Source organism: Anoplophora glabripennis, unplaced genomic scaffold (genome assembly GCF_000390285.2).
Source record: "Anoplophora glabripennis isolate ALB-LARVAE unplaced genomic scaffold, Agla_2.0 scaffold831, whole genome shotgun sequence".
Lineage (NCBI taxonomy): Eukaryota > Metazoa > Arthropoda > Insecta > Coleoptera > Cerambycidae > Anoplophora > Anoplophora glabripennis.
In genome coordinates, this window is record NW_019417474.1 from 178,500 (window position 1) to 196,876 (window position 18,377).

At 30.5% G+C, this 18,377-nt stretch overlaps 1 protein-coding gene across 2 annotated transcripts in view; it reads right to left on the reverse strand.

Moving 5' to 3' along the window:
* The window catches only part of LOC108911168 (polyadenylate-binding protein-interacting protein 1), a 34,590-nt gene extending 16,575 nt beyond the window's left edge, over positions 1–18,015 (reverse strand). The window contains exons 1-2 of one of the 2 annotated variants that reach the window (XM_018716027.1): positions 17,344–18,014; positions 6,547–6,819 (exon numbers count right to left, since the gene is read on the reverse strand). In XM_018716027.1, coding sequence (XP_018571543.1) covers positions 6,547–6,819; positions 17,344–17,844 — 774 coding nt within the window. In that variant the 5' untranslated portion in view covers positions 17,845–18,014. Of the gene's footprint in view, positions 1–6,546; positions 6,820–17,343 lie in introns of both variants that reach the window. The other variant, XM_018716028.1, reaches the window with a different exon arrangement.
* Between the last annotated feature and the right edge of the window lie 362 nt (positions 18,016–18,377).

Here is an 18,377-nt window from a genome sequence, read left to right on the forward strand (position 1 = left end):
ATGTCAATTATAAACAAAAAGTGATAAAACTTTCGAAAACTATAGTTCAATATATATACAATAATGACGCTAAAGCCGAAAATCAGGAGAGCAAAACTTTTTGTTCTATAAGGTGTTATACATTCATCGGCATCTGAAACTCGAAACTTTGCCAAATTTGTTCGAAGCTTTGCTGACACTTGAAATTTGGTACACACATATTGTAAATATGCAGAAACCAAGAGCAATTTGCAAAATTCAAGTATCTTCATTTTTGTAGTTTTGGTAAGGTTTTATACGTCACCCTAGTTTTATACGTCACCGTTTTTTAATTTTTGGATGTATATTCAGGTATGTTTATAAAATATTCCATTACGGTATATTAGCCAGCACAATTACCTACAATTTAAAATATATATTTTCATCGTTTAGATCCTAAGCGACTTAACATTTTGCGCCTGTTAGCCATACTCGTACATTATTCAACATATCTACCTATCAACATAAAACAAAAACGTACGTGTGGGGTAAACCTTTAACTTTAAGTAGACAATTGTTTAAATTTACTGTTGCATATTTCTAATAGTATACAAGCGCCGAAGAGCGGAGCTCGCGCTCGAAAATGAAAAGTTAAAGGTTTACCCCACACGTACGATTTTGTTCTGTGTTAATATGTTGAATAATGTACGACTACCGCTAACAGGCGCAAAATGTTGAGTAGCTTAGGATCTAAACGATGAAAATATATATTTTTTAAAATTGTAGGTAATTATGCTGGCTCTACGGTAATGGAATATTTTATAAATATACATAAATATACGTCCAAAAATTAAAAAAAACGGTGACGTATAAAACTAGGGTGACATATAAAACCTTAACAAAACTGCAAAAATGAAGATACTTGATTTTGCAAATTGCTTTTGGTTTTTGCATATTTACACTATGTGTGTACCAAATTTCAAGTGTCAGCAAAGCTTCGAACAAATTTGGAAAAGTTTCGAGATTCAGATGCCGATGAATGTATAACACCTTATAGAACAAAAAGTTTTGCTCTCCTGATTTTCAGCTTTAGCGTCATTATTGTATATATATTGAACTATAGTTTTCGAAAGTTTTATCACTTTTTGTTTATAATTGACATTTTTACAGCTACTTAAAAAAATTGGAGTTTTATACCGTTTTTCAATCTCACGGCTTTGTTATTGCAAATTTCGTAATCGGACCACCCCCATTTTGTAGCTATTTTTATTACGAACAAAATCATGTGCTAAGCATTTTTTCGTACAAAGTCATCCCGCTGAGTTATTTAAAGAAAACTACTAAAAAAAAATTTTTTCACGATTAAATTGTTAATAATTTTTTTTCCTGATAAAATACTTGTCGGCAAATTAGCCTGTTATCGTACTCATCATTTAAAGTATTCCTGTGTAGTTATTTCCGAGTTATCAAGAAAATGTCACCAACAGTAACTTTTCGGCCTTTGTCGACTGGAGTATTTAACTTGCCTTGTTAGTATGGGACAAATCTTGCAACTGAATTTTGAAACAGTTATACCCAACCAATTGAGCTGAAATTTTGCATACACGTTTAGTTTGGATGACAATGCATGGTGGCACTAAAAGCTTATTTAAAAAAAAAAAATTATACATGAACTTATTCAATATTCCAACTGCATAAAGTAATGTTTTTATTTCAATTATGGAATATTTATATGAATAGTTATTATATACTTCTGAAAAAAATTAAGGGAGCAAAAAAATTTTTCGAATTTTTTGTGATTTTTCAGAATGCTGTATCTCAGTTAAAAATGATCGTATCAAGGTTTTAAAAAAAGCATTTTAAAGCGCCGAATGTTTAGTTTCCAGATTTCTTAATTAAAAATTTTTAGGAGCGACAGTCATCGCGAAATTCTAAGAAATAAGACTAAAAAAATTTTTTTCAAATTTTTGCGTTTTTTTCTCGGTCCACGGGCTTGGAAAAATTTTTTACACAAAAATCATGATATGGACTTGATAGCCTGTTCATTCAGCTTTAATTTCTTTTTTTAAATTTTTCTCTACGTTAATTTGACCCGGAGATATTCGACTACGAATACAAAAGCATCCTTTTGGCTTTAACCATCGATATCTCAGCAACTAATGATCAGACAGAAAATTGACGGGCAGTTTCGAAATCTCGAATAAAGTTCCTACAAGGCTATGTAGCGTTCCTGGAAGAAAAAACATTTCTTTCATCCTCGACATTAACTTGAAAAAAGTGAAAAAAGTGACTTTTTGACTTGTTTTGCTAAGTCGACCGCATCTTTGCTAATATCGATGGAGAGTCTAATGCTTGTACGAATTTTTACACCTCGATGTACCCCCAAAAGCTCCGTAAATGGGCAGATCGATCTATCGAACGGTTTTTCCGAACCGCTTAATCAAAATTTCAGAAAAATTTAAAGGAGCAAAATTTACATTTCTGAGCACCCTGTAACGTTCGTAAAAATTAAAAATTTGATTTTTTTTCAATTCTTTCATCATTGGGCATTTTTTGCTCATTGAATTTGAAAAAAAAATTAATTTTTGAAAAAAAAACGTTTTTTTTTAATTTTTGGAAATTTTTTGAAAATTTACTCTTCTTTATTTTTTAACAACTCAAGATAAAAATATTGAGTCATTTTTGAAGGGATGTACTCTTTCCGTACCGTAATTTCCTTTATTTTGAATTAACGAAATTGATTAAAAATTGATACCCCCAAGATTGGTGTAGTCCTCGATCTGCGAAAAAATAGTGTGTATTATCCTAAACTTTCTTACGAAGCTGAGTGACTTTTGGTATGTATAAATGCCGTCTAGGCATGACAAAAATTAAAAAAATTGAAGTCTACAAAAACTTTTGATTAATTTTTTTCACTAGAATTACAAAAAATATTGTTAGTTTTGAGAAAAACTGTTGGTTGATTCCTTTGAATCAAAGATAGAGTATAAAAAAAAAACCTGTTTTTTTCACACTTGTTAGGTTAAAGTTAGGATAAAGTCGGTGCTTTATCTCAATAAAAATTGACAAAAAAAATCGGTAAAGCTTAGCTTTCAGAGTGAAAACTTTTTAGGTATACTCAAGAGCATGTATGTAAAAAGTAGTCTTTGATATGGTTCATACATAAATTCTGACCTAATGACCTCGATCAAACTTTAGATTTAGGAACAGGAAGTCAAAAAATGTTGAAGTATAAACCACCTCTCAAAAATGTACTTGTATCATCGGAGCGTTAAAAATGACATAATATTTAATATTTTATAATAGTTAATATTTTTCTAGCATTTTGGTATGATCCAGTGAACGGAAAAATACTGCAACAAGGTCTTCTGTTCCAAGCTATTCCCATATTACTTATATTTCTAATCCTAAAATATGCAATTTACAGGCGAATTTTTGAGGTTATGAATAAATCAAAGATAAATAATGACTCGATCCCAATAAGGGATAGGGTGTTATATGGTTCGATAACTGTTCCGTTAATGTTTTTCAAATCTCAACATATGTGATTTTAATGAGTTTTAAAATCATGATCTGATTGATGAAAACTGATCTTAGATTCCCCAGCAGATCAAAATACAGGGCAATAGGGTTGTGTAGTATCCAGGATAAACCATTATTTTTAATTTTGTGTGTCTGGTTTATGAATGGATGCACAGCTGGCAAACATTTTAAATTCATTAAATGAGGAGGACAGAGGGTTGCATAGACGAGGGGTGTGAGTCTTATTAATTACAATTTAATTTAAAGTTAATAACAGCAACATAACGCTGTAATTGCAAATTGGTATATACACAGTATCGACATGTATTAAGTCTTATATAGGAGAAAATTACTAAAATAAACATATAGACGAACGGTCCACCCCTAAAAAGATGCTTAGAAAATCAAGGTCACCGACCACGAGGAGAGGCCAGGATGAAACCTTTTGTAATCGATTCATTGAGTTATTGAGAACAAAAAACCTAAGTAACATCTTTGTATCCTAGTGGCAGGTAATTTGTTATTAACAAAAAAGTTGCAAAATAAAAATATTGCAAAGAAACGCTCTGCACTTTTTGTCTCGACATTTTTTCGTAGAACGCTTCATTTTCGAGCTAGGGGCGATTTAAGGTCGAAAAATGGCTAAAAGTTGCCAACTTTAAAAATTCATATCTCAGCTCCTACCAAAGCTTTCGGAACGTTCAAAAGCGCAAAATGATCCTCGAGACTTATACTTTAATGAGGTATTTTTTTTAAACCCGCTCCTTTTTTTTAACCCGTTAAGTTTGCAGTTGAATTTCGGACGCTAGTGCCCACGTGCCACCCCTACGTATCGCTATATATAGATATAGTGCTGTCGTGCATATAATCGAATAAACGCTATTAATTCATTACTTGTTACAATTTTTACTATTTAGTATTTCTAACACTCATACGTATTTTCAAATTCAATTGTATATCATATAATTATTTATAAGATTAATAATCTAAAAATACGACCTTGAAAAAAATAGATACACGTTAGGAAAAGAATCTCTACAACCTTTATATAGTGTTATTTTTTTAAAATAGGTCAACTTTTTTATTTGAAGTAATAGACTAGTACTTCCAAATGCAAAATTGTAGCAAATAACTTGATTAAGAAAAATTTACAATGCCAATGAAGAAAAGTATTGTAATCTTAGACCTGGTAAGTACTCGGAATACCAAAGGTATTTTTCGAAAGATTAGCCCGGATGTCCCAGTACATTTAGTGTAAATGACGCTTAACTTTGATCGGCTATAACTACGTAACTAATTGATCAATCGATCTGTTTTTTTTTTTAAGAGGCGTCTTTCCAAGAATTTTTAAAACCTGCTTTAAAAAATTTGATTTGATTGAATATTCAGTTATTCTAATTGTTTATAAGTACAAAAATTCTACCAATGTTTAAACGAGCGCCAGAGCTCTCCTAATTGACGGATTCGAATTTTTCAAAAAAAGTTTGAAAGCTTGACAACCCTTGTATATGTGATTAAATTTTCAAGTATCTAAGGGCCTTGGTTTTTGCTGTGCAGAATTTTGAAAATTTGCAATTTTTTTTTCAAAATCTGGATTGCAAAATTATTATGCAAAATCTATCGAACCGATTTTGATGAAATTTGGTGTGATGATTCTACATAACATGAACTCTTCTTGAGCCAAGTATAAAGGTCCTATACCTAATTTAAATACCCCAAAAAAATTCCCTAAATAGTATTGTTTTTAACCCCAATTTTGCGAATTTTTTGATTTTTACCATAATAATCATTATTCATTCGATTTGTAACTGGTCATGTTTTGTAAAAAATTTAATTACAAAAATTTTTTTCCTCTTACATTTTCGCCTAAAATCAACTCTTGAAAAAATACATAATTAAATAGGAAGAAAAATATGACATTTTTGAATTTTTTTAACATTTGTGCCACGAAAAATTAAGCCCACGTCTTTTTTATGTGCATAGAAAAATTTTCGTTTCTAGTGATATTTGAAAGCCAAAAAGCCAAAAATCTCCGTGGATATACGATTCACCCAAATATGGCTTTTTGAAACAGATACCGTCTGGACTACTTTTTAAAACTCGACAACCGGAATTCAGGACTGATTTTTCGCAGACAACCCTATACCACCGTGTTCGTAATGAAATAATCTTTATTTTAATTTAACTTTAATTCATTAACCAGCCCGGTATCGATTTACCTGTTTATACCTGCCTACCCAAGAGTTGTGACGGGAAAAAATAGTCAACCTAACGTTTGCTTATTCTATGGGCTTTATACTTTCGATTGGTATTCACCAAACCAGTGAAATGTTTAAAAAAAATTTTTTTTTAATTGTTAATCATATTCTGGACTAAAATTTTTTAGACAACCCATTTGCAATATATTTATTGACATATTTAATTGGATATAAAATACTTTTCATCCATTAACGAGCTCGGTGAAGGTCATTATATAGCGGGATCTTAGACTATAAGTCTCGAGGATCATTTTGCGCTTTTGAACGTTCCGAAAGCTTTGGTAGGAGCTGATATGAATTTTTAAAGTTGGCAACTTTTAGCCATTTTTCGACCTTAAATCGTCCCTAGCTCGAAAAGGAAGCGTTCTTCGAGAAAATGTCAAGAGACAAAAAGTGTTTATTTTGCCCAATTTACCCCAGAAAATTGTTTGCAGAGCGTTTTTTTGCAATATTTTTATTTTGCAACTTTTTTGTTAATAACAAATTACCTGCCACTCGGACACAAAGATGTTACTTAGGTTTTTAGTTCACAATAACTCAATGCATCGATTACAAAAGGTTTCATCCTGGCTTCTCCTCGTGGTCGGTGACCTTGATTTTCTAAGCATCTTTTTATGGGTGGATCGTTCGTCTAATATGGCATATTTGTCAGAAATGATCCATTTACTAAAAATGAATTTTGTATAACTTTTATAGAAACTTTTATCCTAAAGGTGAAAATAAAAAAGTTACAGTAGTAATCATTTTCAGTGGGAAACCTGTACAAATAAACATGAATAATTAGCAAAATTACAATTATGTACTTTACCTTCAATGCTTGACAGATGCATTTAATATTGTCATTACCACCTTCGTCTAATAACTGTTTGAAACATTCAATAAGTAAGGCTCCATAAATAGTTAAATGGGGTAGTTGAGTATAGAGCTCAGCAATAAACAATAATACATTTTGTTTGTTTGCATTTTGCTCAAGTTGCTTTTTACATTTTAGATGCAACTCGGCTCTAAATTCAGGACAATTTTGTTCTATATACCAACATAACCTTGCACCTGTATATCTGAAATTGGGATCAACTATAGCCTAAAAAATAACTGCATATTAGAATTTTAGAATAAGTAGAGATATTCACATAACTTCTATCATTCTTATCATTTATGCCTTTCTATTTAGAAAAAATGACAAAAACTAAAATTTTAGCAAATTTTCTTATGATTTCAAACAAATATATAAAAAACAATAGAATGATTCTATGGCAACCTTGACTTTTTCAATTGTACTTGGCTATTAAATAAACGAGGATATTGTGCAAACTGTAATGAGGATTTGAAAATTTTAAGTTTGATATAAAGGATGCTTCATAACTCTACCTACACACAGCAGGCATGTGTAGAGGATCTGAAAATATGCTGATTTGTTATGTCAAATTTTTTTCTGAGATATACCGTTGCAGAGATATTGGCCTCTGAAGATGAGTGTTAAATTTTGAAAAACAATATTTCAGCAATGCCTCACCATAGAGCAACCAAATTTGGACATCGCTTGTGTTTATTGTTATCTTTAATTGATCGGACAAAAAGTAAAGTATGCAGTTTTATGACTAGTAGGCTATGATTTCATGTGTCATTTTTGACGTTTACAAAAATTTATCAAGAAAAAGCAATTAATAAAAGAGGAACCTTACAAACATTAACAAATTTAACTTTAACCTCATGAACTACCGATATCGTTAAATAGCAATAAAATACATAACAAATCGGCATATTTTAAGAAACTCATGTGCCTGCTCTGTGTCGGTAAAGTTATGAAACACCCTATATGTATAACTCTGAAACGTAATGGTCAATGGCTTTTTATATTTCTTTGAAATTGGAATAAACTTTCCTAAAGTTTTGGTTTTTATCATTTTTTCTAGATAGACAAGCAAAAAAGACAAGGAAGTGGAAATTTATGTGGGTAAAGCTGTAATATTTAGAAACATTTATTTGTATGCATAAGTCAGCATCAGAGCTTTCTTTGAGGCATCATCCATGGTAATAATTATTGTCGTTGCATGATGGTACTTTTTAATTAAAATGAAAAAACTGTTTTTTAACAAAATTTTTCAAAAACAATTTTTTTTCAATGAAGTGTTTGCCCCCTTTTCAGATATTGCCATAAAATAAAATAACGTGGTAAAAGACTTGACCCGTTTGTTTTGTTTTTGGAAGACATTGTTATTTAACTAGCAATTAAAAAAATTTTAAAAGTGAAGCAAATTTGATGTGCGGCTGTCACATACTAGACTATACCGTAATTGCGCCATCTGTTAGTAGGAAGCTCAACTAAAATCTCATATCACTACTTCTTCTTGTATTTAGTAATAGAGACAGAGAAGATACGCAAATAAGCACTTTTCTGTCTATAGTCTAGCACCTTACAAGTCGATAACAGTAGCGTACAATTCGAATAAAAAATTTTAAAAATAATAAATTTTAAAATTAAAAAATAAAATTTGAGTAAGGAACTATCGGAAGCCATTCCGCTTGTTCATACAGTTCGTATCAACTTTCATTATTGATAAGTATTCAGTGATAAAACACTAAACCATTCTTTTGTTGCAAACATCCCATTATGATCAAATTTTTTCTTAATTAAATAATATATAAGGAAAAACCGAAAACTATGCCAGAAAATAAATAACTTCAGACAATACCATCATTTCTTCGTGTTCCAGTATACAGGCTGCCACGTATAAGAACAGACACAGAACAGGTACATGAAGGGGTACCTAAAATATTGTAATTAACATCACCAAAAAAACAGGCTATGAATTTGTAACTCAAATTTGACAATTAATAGATACAGATTTCAGTCTTCAGCAAACTCTTTTAAGAAACAAGTACAGGCATACGGGTTTCTTCACGGTAAGTGGCCTATTAAACGTTTCAGAGGAACCAAATACAATATAATATAACACTGAAATTTTGTCTGCGGGGGTTGAAAATAATGCCATCAACGTAGCACTTCCGATTTGATTTTCTATAATATGATGCAAAAAGATACAGGATATTCCATTAAATTTTAAAACTTTTGACGGTTTTAAGTTTTTAAAATGTAACATAAAAAATGGGACAATTATTATAATTTTCTTCAGGTAATTTTGATAGCGGAAGGTAGTTCATTTTATGTTCTTTGCGTATCCCGAAAAACAAGTGAAAGCTCCCAGAACGAAGAAAGATATAAAGAATTTTTCGAAACGCTTGCATCTGTCAAAATTTTTATAAAATGCTGATTATCTCGAAAACGGTTAGATTTAAATACAGGAACCTTTAATATTTTTTACTTATTTATCTTGTCGATAATGCAATAATGTATAGGGTGTTCCATTTAAAATAACGAAGTTGACAGCTACTTCTAGTATAGCCGGAAGCGCTAGGTTGATGACATTATTTTCATTGATGAGAACATGTCTGATAACTCCCGTAAACAAAATTTCAGTCATATTGTCTCTGGTTCCTCTGAAATGTTTAATAGGCTACATACCGTGAAGAACCCTTATATTTTAGAATGCAAATTTTTGAACATAAAAAAAATATTTTAATGGCAACTTAATCAGAAAACAAAATTGTTAAGCTAACAATGTAATCTAAAAGCATAAAAAAAATTATTAAGCTGTAAGTTTATCTAATGCATAAATTTATTCTTCGCCGATAATAAAAATTCACTCTAACCAATAAATAACTTGTGATCATCTTTTATCAAGTTAACATTTATTGATAATACGATTCATCAAAGTTGTAATCTGAAGTCCATGGTAATTTTCTAGCAAACAAACAACTTGCCATTTAAGCGATGTCTGTCAGTAATACCCACCCAAACACTTATTTTAAACCTGCGTTTAAAGTGTCGAGTTGCATAAGAGTTGATATACAAATAAAAATGGTAATTATGGTAAGATCGGCCAACCTATAAGTGCCAAATAAGAAAATACTGTGGTGTCAATACAGGGTGTCACCTAACAAATGTTACGTACTTCGAGGATAAAATCTAGATCCCAAATGGCGTCAATTTAACCAAAGCTGCTTAAGGAGGTTCAATACCAAAAGAAAAATGGTAAGAATGTTTTCAAAACAATTGAAATCTGTTAATAAATATGCAAACTGACTTGTGTAAAAATATCAGATCGATTGACAACGTAGTTTTTTTGAAAAATGAATTTAAAAATTATGCTCTTTTACCTTATGGGAGTTGGGAAAAAACTTTAATCAAACGTGAATATTGCTCTTAAAAATGGTTAGGATCGGGAAAATAAAATTGTAATTAAAGAATTAAATATTACTAAACATTTTAAAACAATAAAATTATGCACTTACAATGTAATTATTGAGATAATGGAATGAATAGATAACGTTTTGACAAATTTGAACAAACATCTGATCCAATGAAAGGAAATATGGCAACACTGTACGCTGAATTTAATTCTTGGACTGATGCGTTATATTTGAATAGCTCAATTATAGATTATAAAATTATTCCAGTCAAAAATATATGTAGTAATAATTAATATTAAATAAATTTTTCGTGATCTAAAGCAATATACTAGCAATTTGAAACAAAAATTGAAAGGATCTCTTTGCAAAACGAACAGTTTAGTTGTTATGTCATAATCTTCAATTTGACAAGTCGACGTCTCACTATCATACATTGAACTTCTTGATAGTTATCATATGGATTCTCGGTTTGCACATTTTATTTTTTTCTCATCAATCCACATTCTGCTTTACACTCATTTTATACTTTTCAGTCATTACTTTTCCTTTGTACCTTGGTTGTTCATTCATGTTTAGGGAATTCGCGCAAAGTTGACAGTAATGACAGTTGACCCAACTTTTACCACCACGGCAATGTTGCCAGATTTCATCCATAATTTTACAAGTTCGTAATGAATAAATAGACGCTTTTATTCAAATAAAAAGTGAACTGACGTGTATTAAACACGAAAAAAATATGCAAGCTAATATGTGTTGTATAAATTTCATTCTAAATAGCATACTTAGTTCGCTGAAATTAATTTATGTAAGGTTGGTACTGCAACAAGACTCCCGTGTATAAACATAGGCATACTCTCCGCACCGCCCGCCCCGTAAGAGGTATATCGAACGTCCTTAAACGAAAAATGTCGCAAAAAAAGTTAAAGTGTGTTACAGTTTCTTTTTTTATTCCTTGTTTTCTAACTCAGAACCCAGTTAACCGATTTGAGCAAAATTTGTTGTTGCTTTTCATGAAGTATTCAGTGATTATGTTCCTATTGCGTTAAATTATGGAGGGCGTTCATTTTACTACAACCCTTTGTGAATACTCTCCTGTAACTCTTTTGTATGTTTAAATTTTTACACATCAGAAATAGGTACATTCAAAGAAGAGTACAAAAGGAAGAACAAATTTTAGGAAGAGTAGAAGAAAATCCCAAAAATAGTATTCACAGTTTGTCAACAGTCACAGGAGTTGGCCGCAAAATCGTTACAACTATACTCCACACGTAGCAGTTAAAATTTTTCCATTTTCACCCTGTACAAAATTTGTTTGAACCAGACTGCCTTCTAAGATTAACATTTTGCGAACTATTTCTCCAGTTACATAACAGGGATCACACTTTTCTCGGGAGAATTGCTTTTACAGATGAAGCTGTTTTTCCCATAGAGGTGTTTTTAATTGGAAAAACTCTCATGTGTGAAGAAAATCCATACGCAATAAAAGCGCATCACTTCCAACACGAATTTTCAATTAATGTCTGTTGGGGGATTATAGGAAATTTTATTTTTGGGCCTATCACTTCTGCAAGGTTGAATGGCCAAAATTTTTTGGAATTCCCTCGGCAAGAACTTCCTGGGCTCTCGAAGAAGTACCCATTAATACTATACGACAAATGTGGTTCATGCACGATGGTGCCTCTGTTTATTATAGCCATTTGGTCAGAGATCATTTAAATCAAGCATTTCCAAACCGTTGCATTGGTTGAGGTAGTGACTTTTCTTAGCCTTCTCGCTATCCGGATTTTAGACTTTTACTGTTGGGATAATTTTAAAGGAATTGTTTACAACTTTGTAACCACTTAATTAGGGAGAACTTCGGCATAGAATAAAAGACGCCATACGATAAGTTAGACAAACATATAATTCGTTTCCTATTCTCAATAGTTTCATAAAACAGTTAAGGAAATATGTTGAAGAGAAAGGGGACATGTAGAACATTTATTATAAATTACTAGACTTTTTATTACTGCCACCTTTCAGTTTATTATGTTATTATTGTTATTTACATATTATGTTTATTATGGATATGTAGTTATTTCCAAAAAATATGGGGTATGTGTTAATAAATATTTTCTATAATATCTTCATAACCAAGCATTATTTCGACCTTTGATAGGCATACATTTTTTGTGTAGAATAAAATTCTCTACCTATAGTTGCGATAAACATTTTAACATACAAAAAAGTTACCACAAAGGGTTGTGGTAAAATGAACGCCCTGTATGATTTAAACTAATGGGAACATAATCACTGCATACTTCATGAAGAGAAACTAAGCAACAGGAAATTTTGTTCAAAATGGTTAACTGGGTTCTGAGATGATAAGGAGAAAACAAGAAATAAAAAAGAAACTTTAACACCCTGTAACTTTTTTTTGCGGCATTTTTCATTTAAGCAAGTTTGGTTAAATAGACACCATTTGGGTTCTAAATTATACCCTTGAAGTATGTAACATTCGTCAGGTGACACCCTGTATAGTACAAATTTGACGATTGAGCTGGTCTCAAGTAATCTCGTGCATAGACATGACGAAATTGAACAGGCTAATGAGCACACCACACTATGTAAAAACGAATTTGTTTTCGATTTTTGCGACCTGAAGACTCTTGTGGAAGTCTCATTAACACTTCGGATAATTTAATATTAAATAAACTCAATACCTTGAGAATATAAAAGAAGATTTATGTTTCAATACTGACAATGTGGCCATGCAGAAAAATGGTTTTTATTTTTTTTACGCAAAAACCATGCGTTAAACGAAAAGAATCAAGGTATTTGCTGAGAAATGAATGACAATTTCAAAAATAATTTTTATTTTACAAAAGAGCAGTGGCATACCATTTTTTTTCTTAAAAAATATTCCGCGCAAATCCCGCACGAATCCACTGGTAGTAATTAAAAAAAAACATATATTCATATGAAACTGTTTCCTTAAAAAATGGACCCAAGAATCACAATATTAACATATCATTAAAAAACACCCTGTATAGTTCGAATTATACATCCACAAGAAAAATGTTAGAAGTATGTCATATTTCTTAATCAGCCGCACTGTAGATATGTGATAATAACAATAAAATTATCTGAGTCTGAGTTGCTTCTTCATCTAACGCAATCAGAAATAAAAGATACTCATTAAATGAAGATGAATCCATCCTGGGGTGACTAAAATGCAGTATCATTATGATCTATTCACTGCGATAATTCATTGTGGGAAAATCACCTCATTTGCAATGAAATTGTAGCAACTGATTTATCCCGTTATACTGTATCGCAAAGCATTGTGTTCCATATTTCGTTTGTTTGAAGAAGCCTAAAATTCAATAGGTGCAATATTTTATTTTATATTAATACCACACATGCTTCAAATGCAATGACGTTTTATGTATTAAATATCATCGCAGTTACATGAAATTTGCCTAAGTCCATTTTTTTATGAAATTGAGTTTTTATTGACGTCTTATGAAGAAAAATAGTATTTATGAACTTACGTTCATAGTAAGTTGTAAGATCAGTTGTAAGATGAAACAATGAGATTAAGACAGTATGAAAATTGTGTAAGTTCGCAATGAGTTGTTTGCAACAAAAAAATATGTAGATCACTGAATATTATTATACATTGAAAATTAATGGAAACCATATAAGGAATTTTGCTAAAAACTTCTTATACATATAAGTTTATATACTTATACGTATAAGTTTTTATTTGAATTTAAAATTTTTAATTCGGCTTATGACATACTAGACCAGGTATTCAACCAGGGGTGCGCGTACTCATATGGGTAAGTAAAGACATCCTAAGAGGTAGGTGAAGGAATCTCTTAGGATTGGTAGATACACAGATATGAAAAAAATTATTTTAATCAATAATTAAACAATTCTATTCGTTTCCAATATTCTACATTATATCATTTTTTATTGGTTCACTTAAAAAATAAAAACTGCAACTAGCTTAATCCAGAAACCTTATTCTCACACTTACTAATGTTGAGCTATGTACGTGCTAATAAGAGAGCTCAAAATTTTCATTTATCATTTATATTTATTTATATTCAAATTCCAATATAAACATTGTACCAATATGGTAATGTTAAACACATAAGCGCTAAAATAAATTTTAAAAAAAAACTCATATTTACCTACTATCTAATCTAATCCTACTAACTGAAACTAAAGCATATTTACTCCAAGTTTGATCATACTAGGAATTTAGATATGGAGTACTTGAACATAAACATTTTTATTTAAGGGTACTGCAAAAAAATAGTTAAATACTGCTGTACTAGAGTTTGGACATTGTTGTATGTTTTCTCACATTCTTTGATTTTCTGTTAATAAAAATAAAAAGGTGCAAACACATCATTGAGTATGTTTACCAATAGTGAACTAATTCTTCTTCAAATTAGTGTTTTTGTAAAGTAATTTTTAAAAATTATTGTTTCATATGCAATACTTGCACTATAATTTTTTTTTATTATTTTCTAGCATTTATTTTTTCAATTTCATTCATCCTGAGCATAAAACTGGCTACCCTACTGTTCAAATTTTAAAAGCATATACACCTGACGGACCTACATTCTACGGACAGATTCTACATAAACTACATCATTCTGATGACTTTAAAATATTGTTGATAAGAATAATTAAAAAAGGTAAAAGGATAATTACACTGCAAACATACTACCAACATTTTATCGAGGAAAATTGAAAAAAACGTGGGGAATAATCAAACATCTTTAATCCCTCAAAATTCTCTTATGATAAAATATAAGATGGTTAAATTTATTCTTGCACTATTAAGTAGTACCTGTCCTTTTCCCAGTAAAACAACAAATTAGGTACTGTTTAAGCTTTAAAATTAGTTTTAGTAACTTTAAATAATAACAAAACATATGTCTGATATTATTGCTCCATTCAAAAGTCAAATAAATGCAATAAGATTTAGTTTGTTATTATTACTTAATCTATAAAAATGTTTTTTCTGTAACAGGAAAAAAATTTGACATTTTATCTCTGTTGACAGGTAACAAAATGTCACTTTTTATGAAATTGCTTTTTTCCCGGATATATACAATATACATAAGTAAAGGTTTCGTAAATTTTCCGCGATTTAGCTGGCAATAATTTTTGTGACGCTACTTTCGCTGCTTCTACTAACTCCGGTGGAGTCAGAGAAAACTCGGAATCAGACATTTTTTAACTTTATATTATTCAAAATAACTACTAAACAACCACTAAGTTTGCAATTTTTGAATCAAATCACAGAATTAAATTGACAGATATTTGATTACTTTAAAGGTTTCCTTAGCAACGCAGATGTAATTGTCGCTATAAGTATAACGCCTACCGATTTAAAACTTTAGTGACTAATATATTGTAATAATGTTTTTTCAATATTAAATCGTTGTTTTTCTCGTCACAGAAAAAAATAGTGTATTATACACGGGAAAAATAGTAGATTTTACCTCTCGGTTTTTTGTCTCCCTCTGCTTCGCGTCGGGAAACAACACAATCTCGAGCTAAAATCTAGTACTTTTTTCCCTTGTATAATAAATATCTATTATTTCTGTTTTTTAATAGCAAACAAACATTAATTTTTGGTTTTTTATTGCTTTTAATTTTATATATGTAAGATGAAAATTGCCGAAATCCAAGTAATTTTAGACGTGATTGTTGCCTAAGACGCTATAACAAGTTTTTATTTTGAAAAATTTTTTTGAAAAAAAAACAAAAAATAAAAATATTTATATTGAATAGTATATTTTTTTTTTGGTTTAAACGTTTTCTGTCTCTACTACAAAATTAATTATTTTGGACTTGGTGAAGATACCTATACAGGGTATATACTAAGACTATGTCATAAATTGAGGAGGTGATTTCTTCGGTCATTTTAGGACCATCAGTCTTAATAAACCAGGGTTCTAAAGTTACTGCTTTCCAAGATACAGGGCGTTAAAGTTTGTGAAAAATATCACATTTTTTCGATTATCTCTGAAGTTGTTTGAGGCAGATTGATGAAACTTGGGGAAATTATGTACCTAATTAAAGGTAATAATTCAGTATATTTCTATAAATCTGTCAACCAGTGGTGGAGATTCAGGGGAGCATTGTCATTAAAACCCTCAAAAAAACTACACCACTGGATTTTCAGAAGAATTAATAGGCGTGTTTAATTTACTGTTATATTTTTAATAAAAAAAAGGTCTCTTGCATTTTCTTCACACAATAAACCATATTGGAGTTATAACTTTTTGTTTATATTTAGTTTTAAAATAATTTCTAATTGGTACCTATTTCATGGTATAAAAAAAATGAAACACCAGTAGAAAATTAAGTAGATTGAAGATAATGAATTATAAATTGTTGTCAGTCAGACAAATGCCAGCAATTTTAGAAAATGTACGACAGTCGTTGAGGCGAAGGCTTGTCGCTTGTGTTGCTGCCATTGGTGAACATTTTCATTTTGCTGGCATTTATCTATTTATTATGATTCGTTGTCTTAAATCTGCTTCATTTTCTAGTAGTATATCTTTTTTTTTAACCATGAAATACCTATTAGAAATCATTTTAAAATTAAATACTTATGAACAAAAAAACATTATAACTCAAAAATGGTTTATTGTCTTAAAAAAATGTAAGAGCCCTTTTTTATTAAAATTATGACAGCAAACTAAACGTGCCTATTAATTTTTCTGAAAATCCAGTGGTGTAATTTTACTGAGTTTTAATGACAAAGCTCCCCTAAATCTCCGCTACTGGTTGGCAGATTTATATAAAAATATACCAAATTATTACCTTTAATTAGTTACATCATTTCCCCAAGTTTCATCAATCTAGGTCAAACAACTTCAGAGATAATTGAACATGATATTTTTCAAAAACTTTTAACATCCTCTATCTTGGAAACCAGTAACTTTAGGGCCTTGTTTTATTAAGGTTTTTGGGCCTAAAATGACCCAAGGACTCACCGCCTTAATTTATGATATAGGCTTAGGATACACCCTGTAAAAAACTATTTAAGTTTAAGAGTGAATCAATAATTTTTACCTCGATTTTTACCAAAACTAAAACATAAATGACGACTTAGACAAGAGACCTCAAAATCTGAAGCATATTGCCCACAAATTTTTAAGGAAAAGTTTCACTGATTTTTCCTGACTTTTTTCTCATTTATTAAAATGTTCCATGACCATCAGAATGTATCGATCTCTAAAATTTTGACAAACACAAAAGAACTACTTTGATCAACTTTGATCAACTTACTCATCACTATTTAATCTAATCTTTACACTCTCTTTCCTTACTTACTCACCTGTTCAACTAGAAGTTGTGCCGTTATTGATAAAGCTAGTATATCTTCAAAGTACGGTTGGAGAGTTTCCATGAACAAATCAAGTAAATTATCGAACTGTCCAGGATCTTTCGATAATGTACCAATAATTTGTTTTAACCTGAAAATGTCGGGAGAATCTTCATCATTTGTTAGCAAATATTCTATTTTGGTTTCACTTGTTCCTGAAATGTTTTCATCATATATATTTTTGACACTAGCACAAGGCTCAAGACAATCATTAGAAATGCAATTGGAGGGATACCACTCGGGTGCATCCACTTTTAATGTTGACTTTGCAATTATATCTTCCATTGTATTTGCTGGTTCATTACCACTTTTTGGAAATTCAACATTACAATTTAATTCATTTCTTGTCTGCGTTACTTCTTGTTGTGCTATTACATCTGGTGTACTTTTAGGTAATCTTAAAGGCTGTAGTTCTTCAGAATTTTTATCCCATAATGAGGCTATATTCTCCATTTTATTTTGAAATAAACTTAAATGTCTATAATTTAAAAATACATCTATTACCTATTTAGATTTTTTACACTTTGTTTGTCTTTGATTATTTAACTACTAAATATTTTTTAAATAAGAACAGTAGGTAGACAACCATAACCAAGAAGTCACAAACCAAAAAAAAAAATACGAAACACGACATAAAGGATTTTTTCGCGATTTCCCATTTTAAACCGAAATTACCATACCCATAGACCCATAGACCTATATAATGATCATACATTATATGCCATTTTTGATCCCAGCTTAAAAATAGTGATATCAATCATGATGTTATACCATGGATATCAATATTATTGCAATAAGGGCAAGTTTCTGGAGAGAGTAGGTTGCGAGGAGAGAGAGACGAGCGGAGACGCGTCATACAGATTGCCAGACTTGTTTACATTTGTTTAGTTCGTGGTTCATATCATTTCATTTTCCAATTTGTTCTATTCTCCAGTGCCAGTGTGTGCCTACATTTTTCTAATAATAATAGCAAAAATTATTCAAAA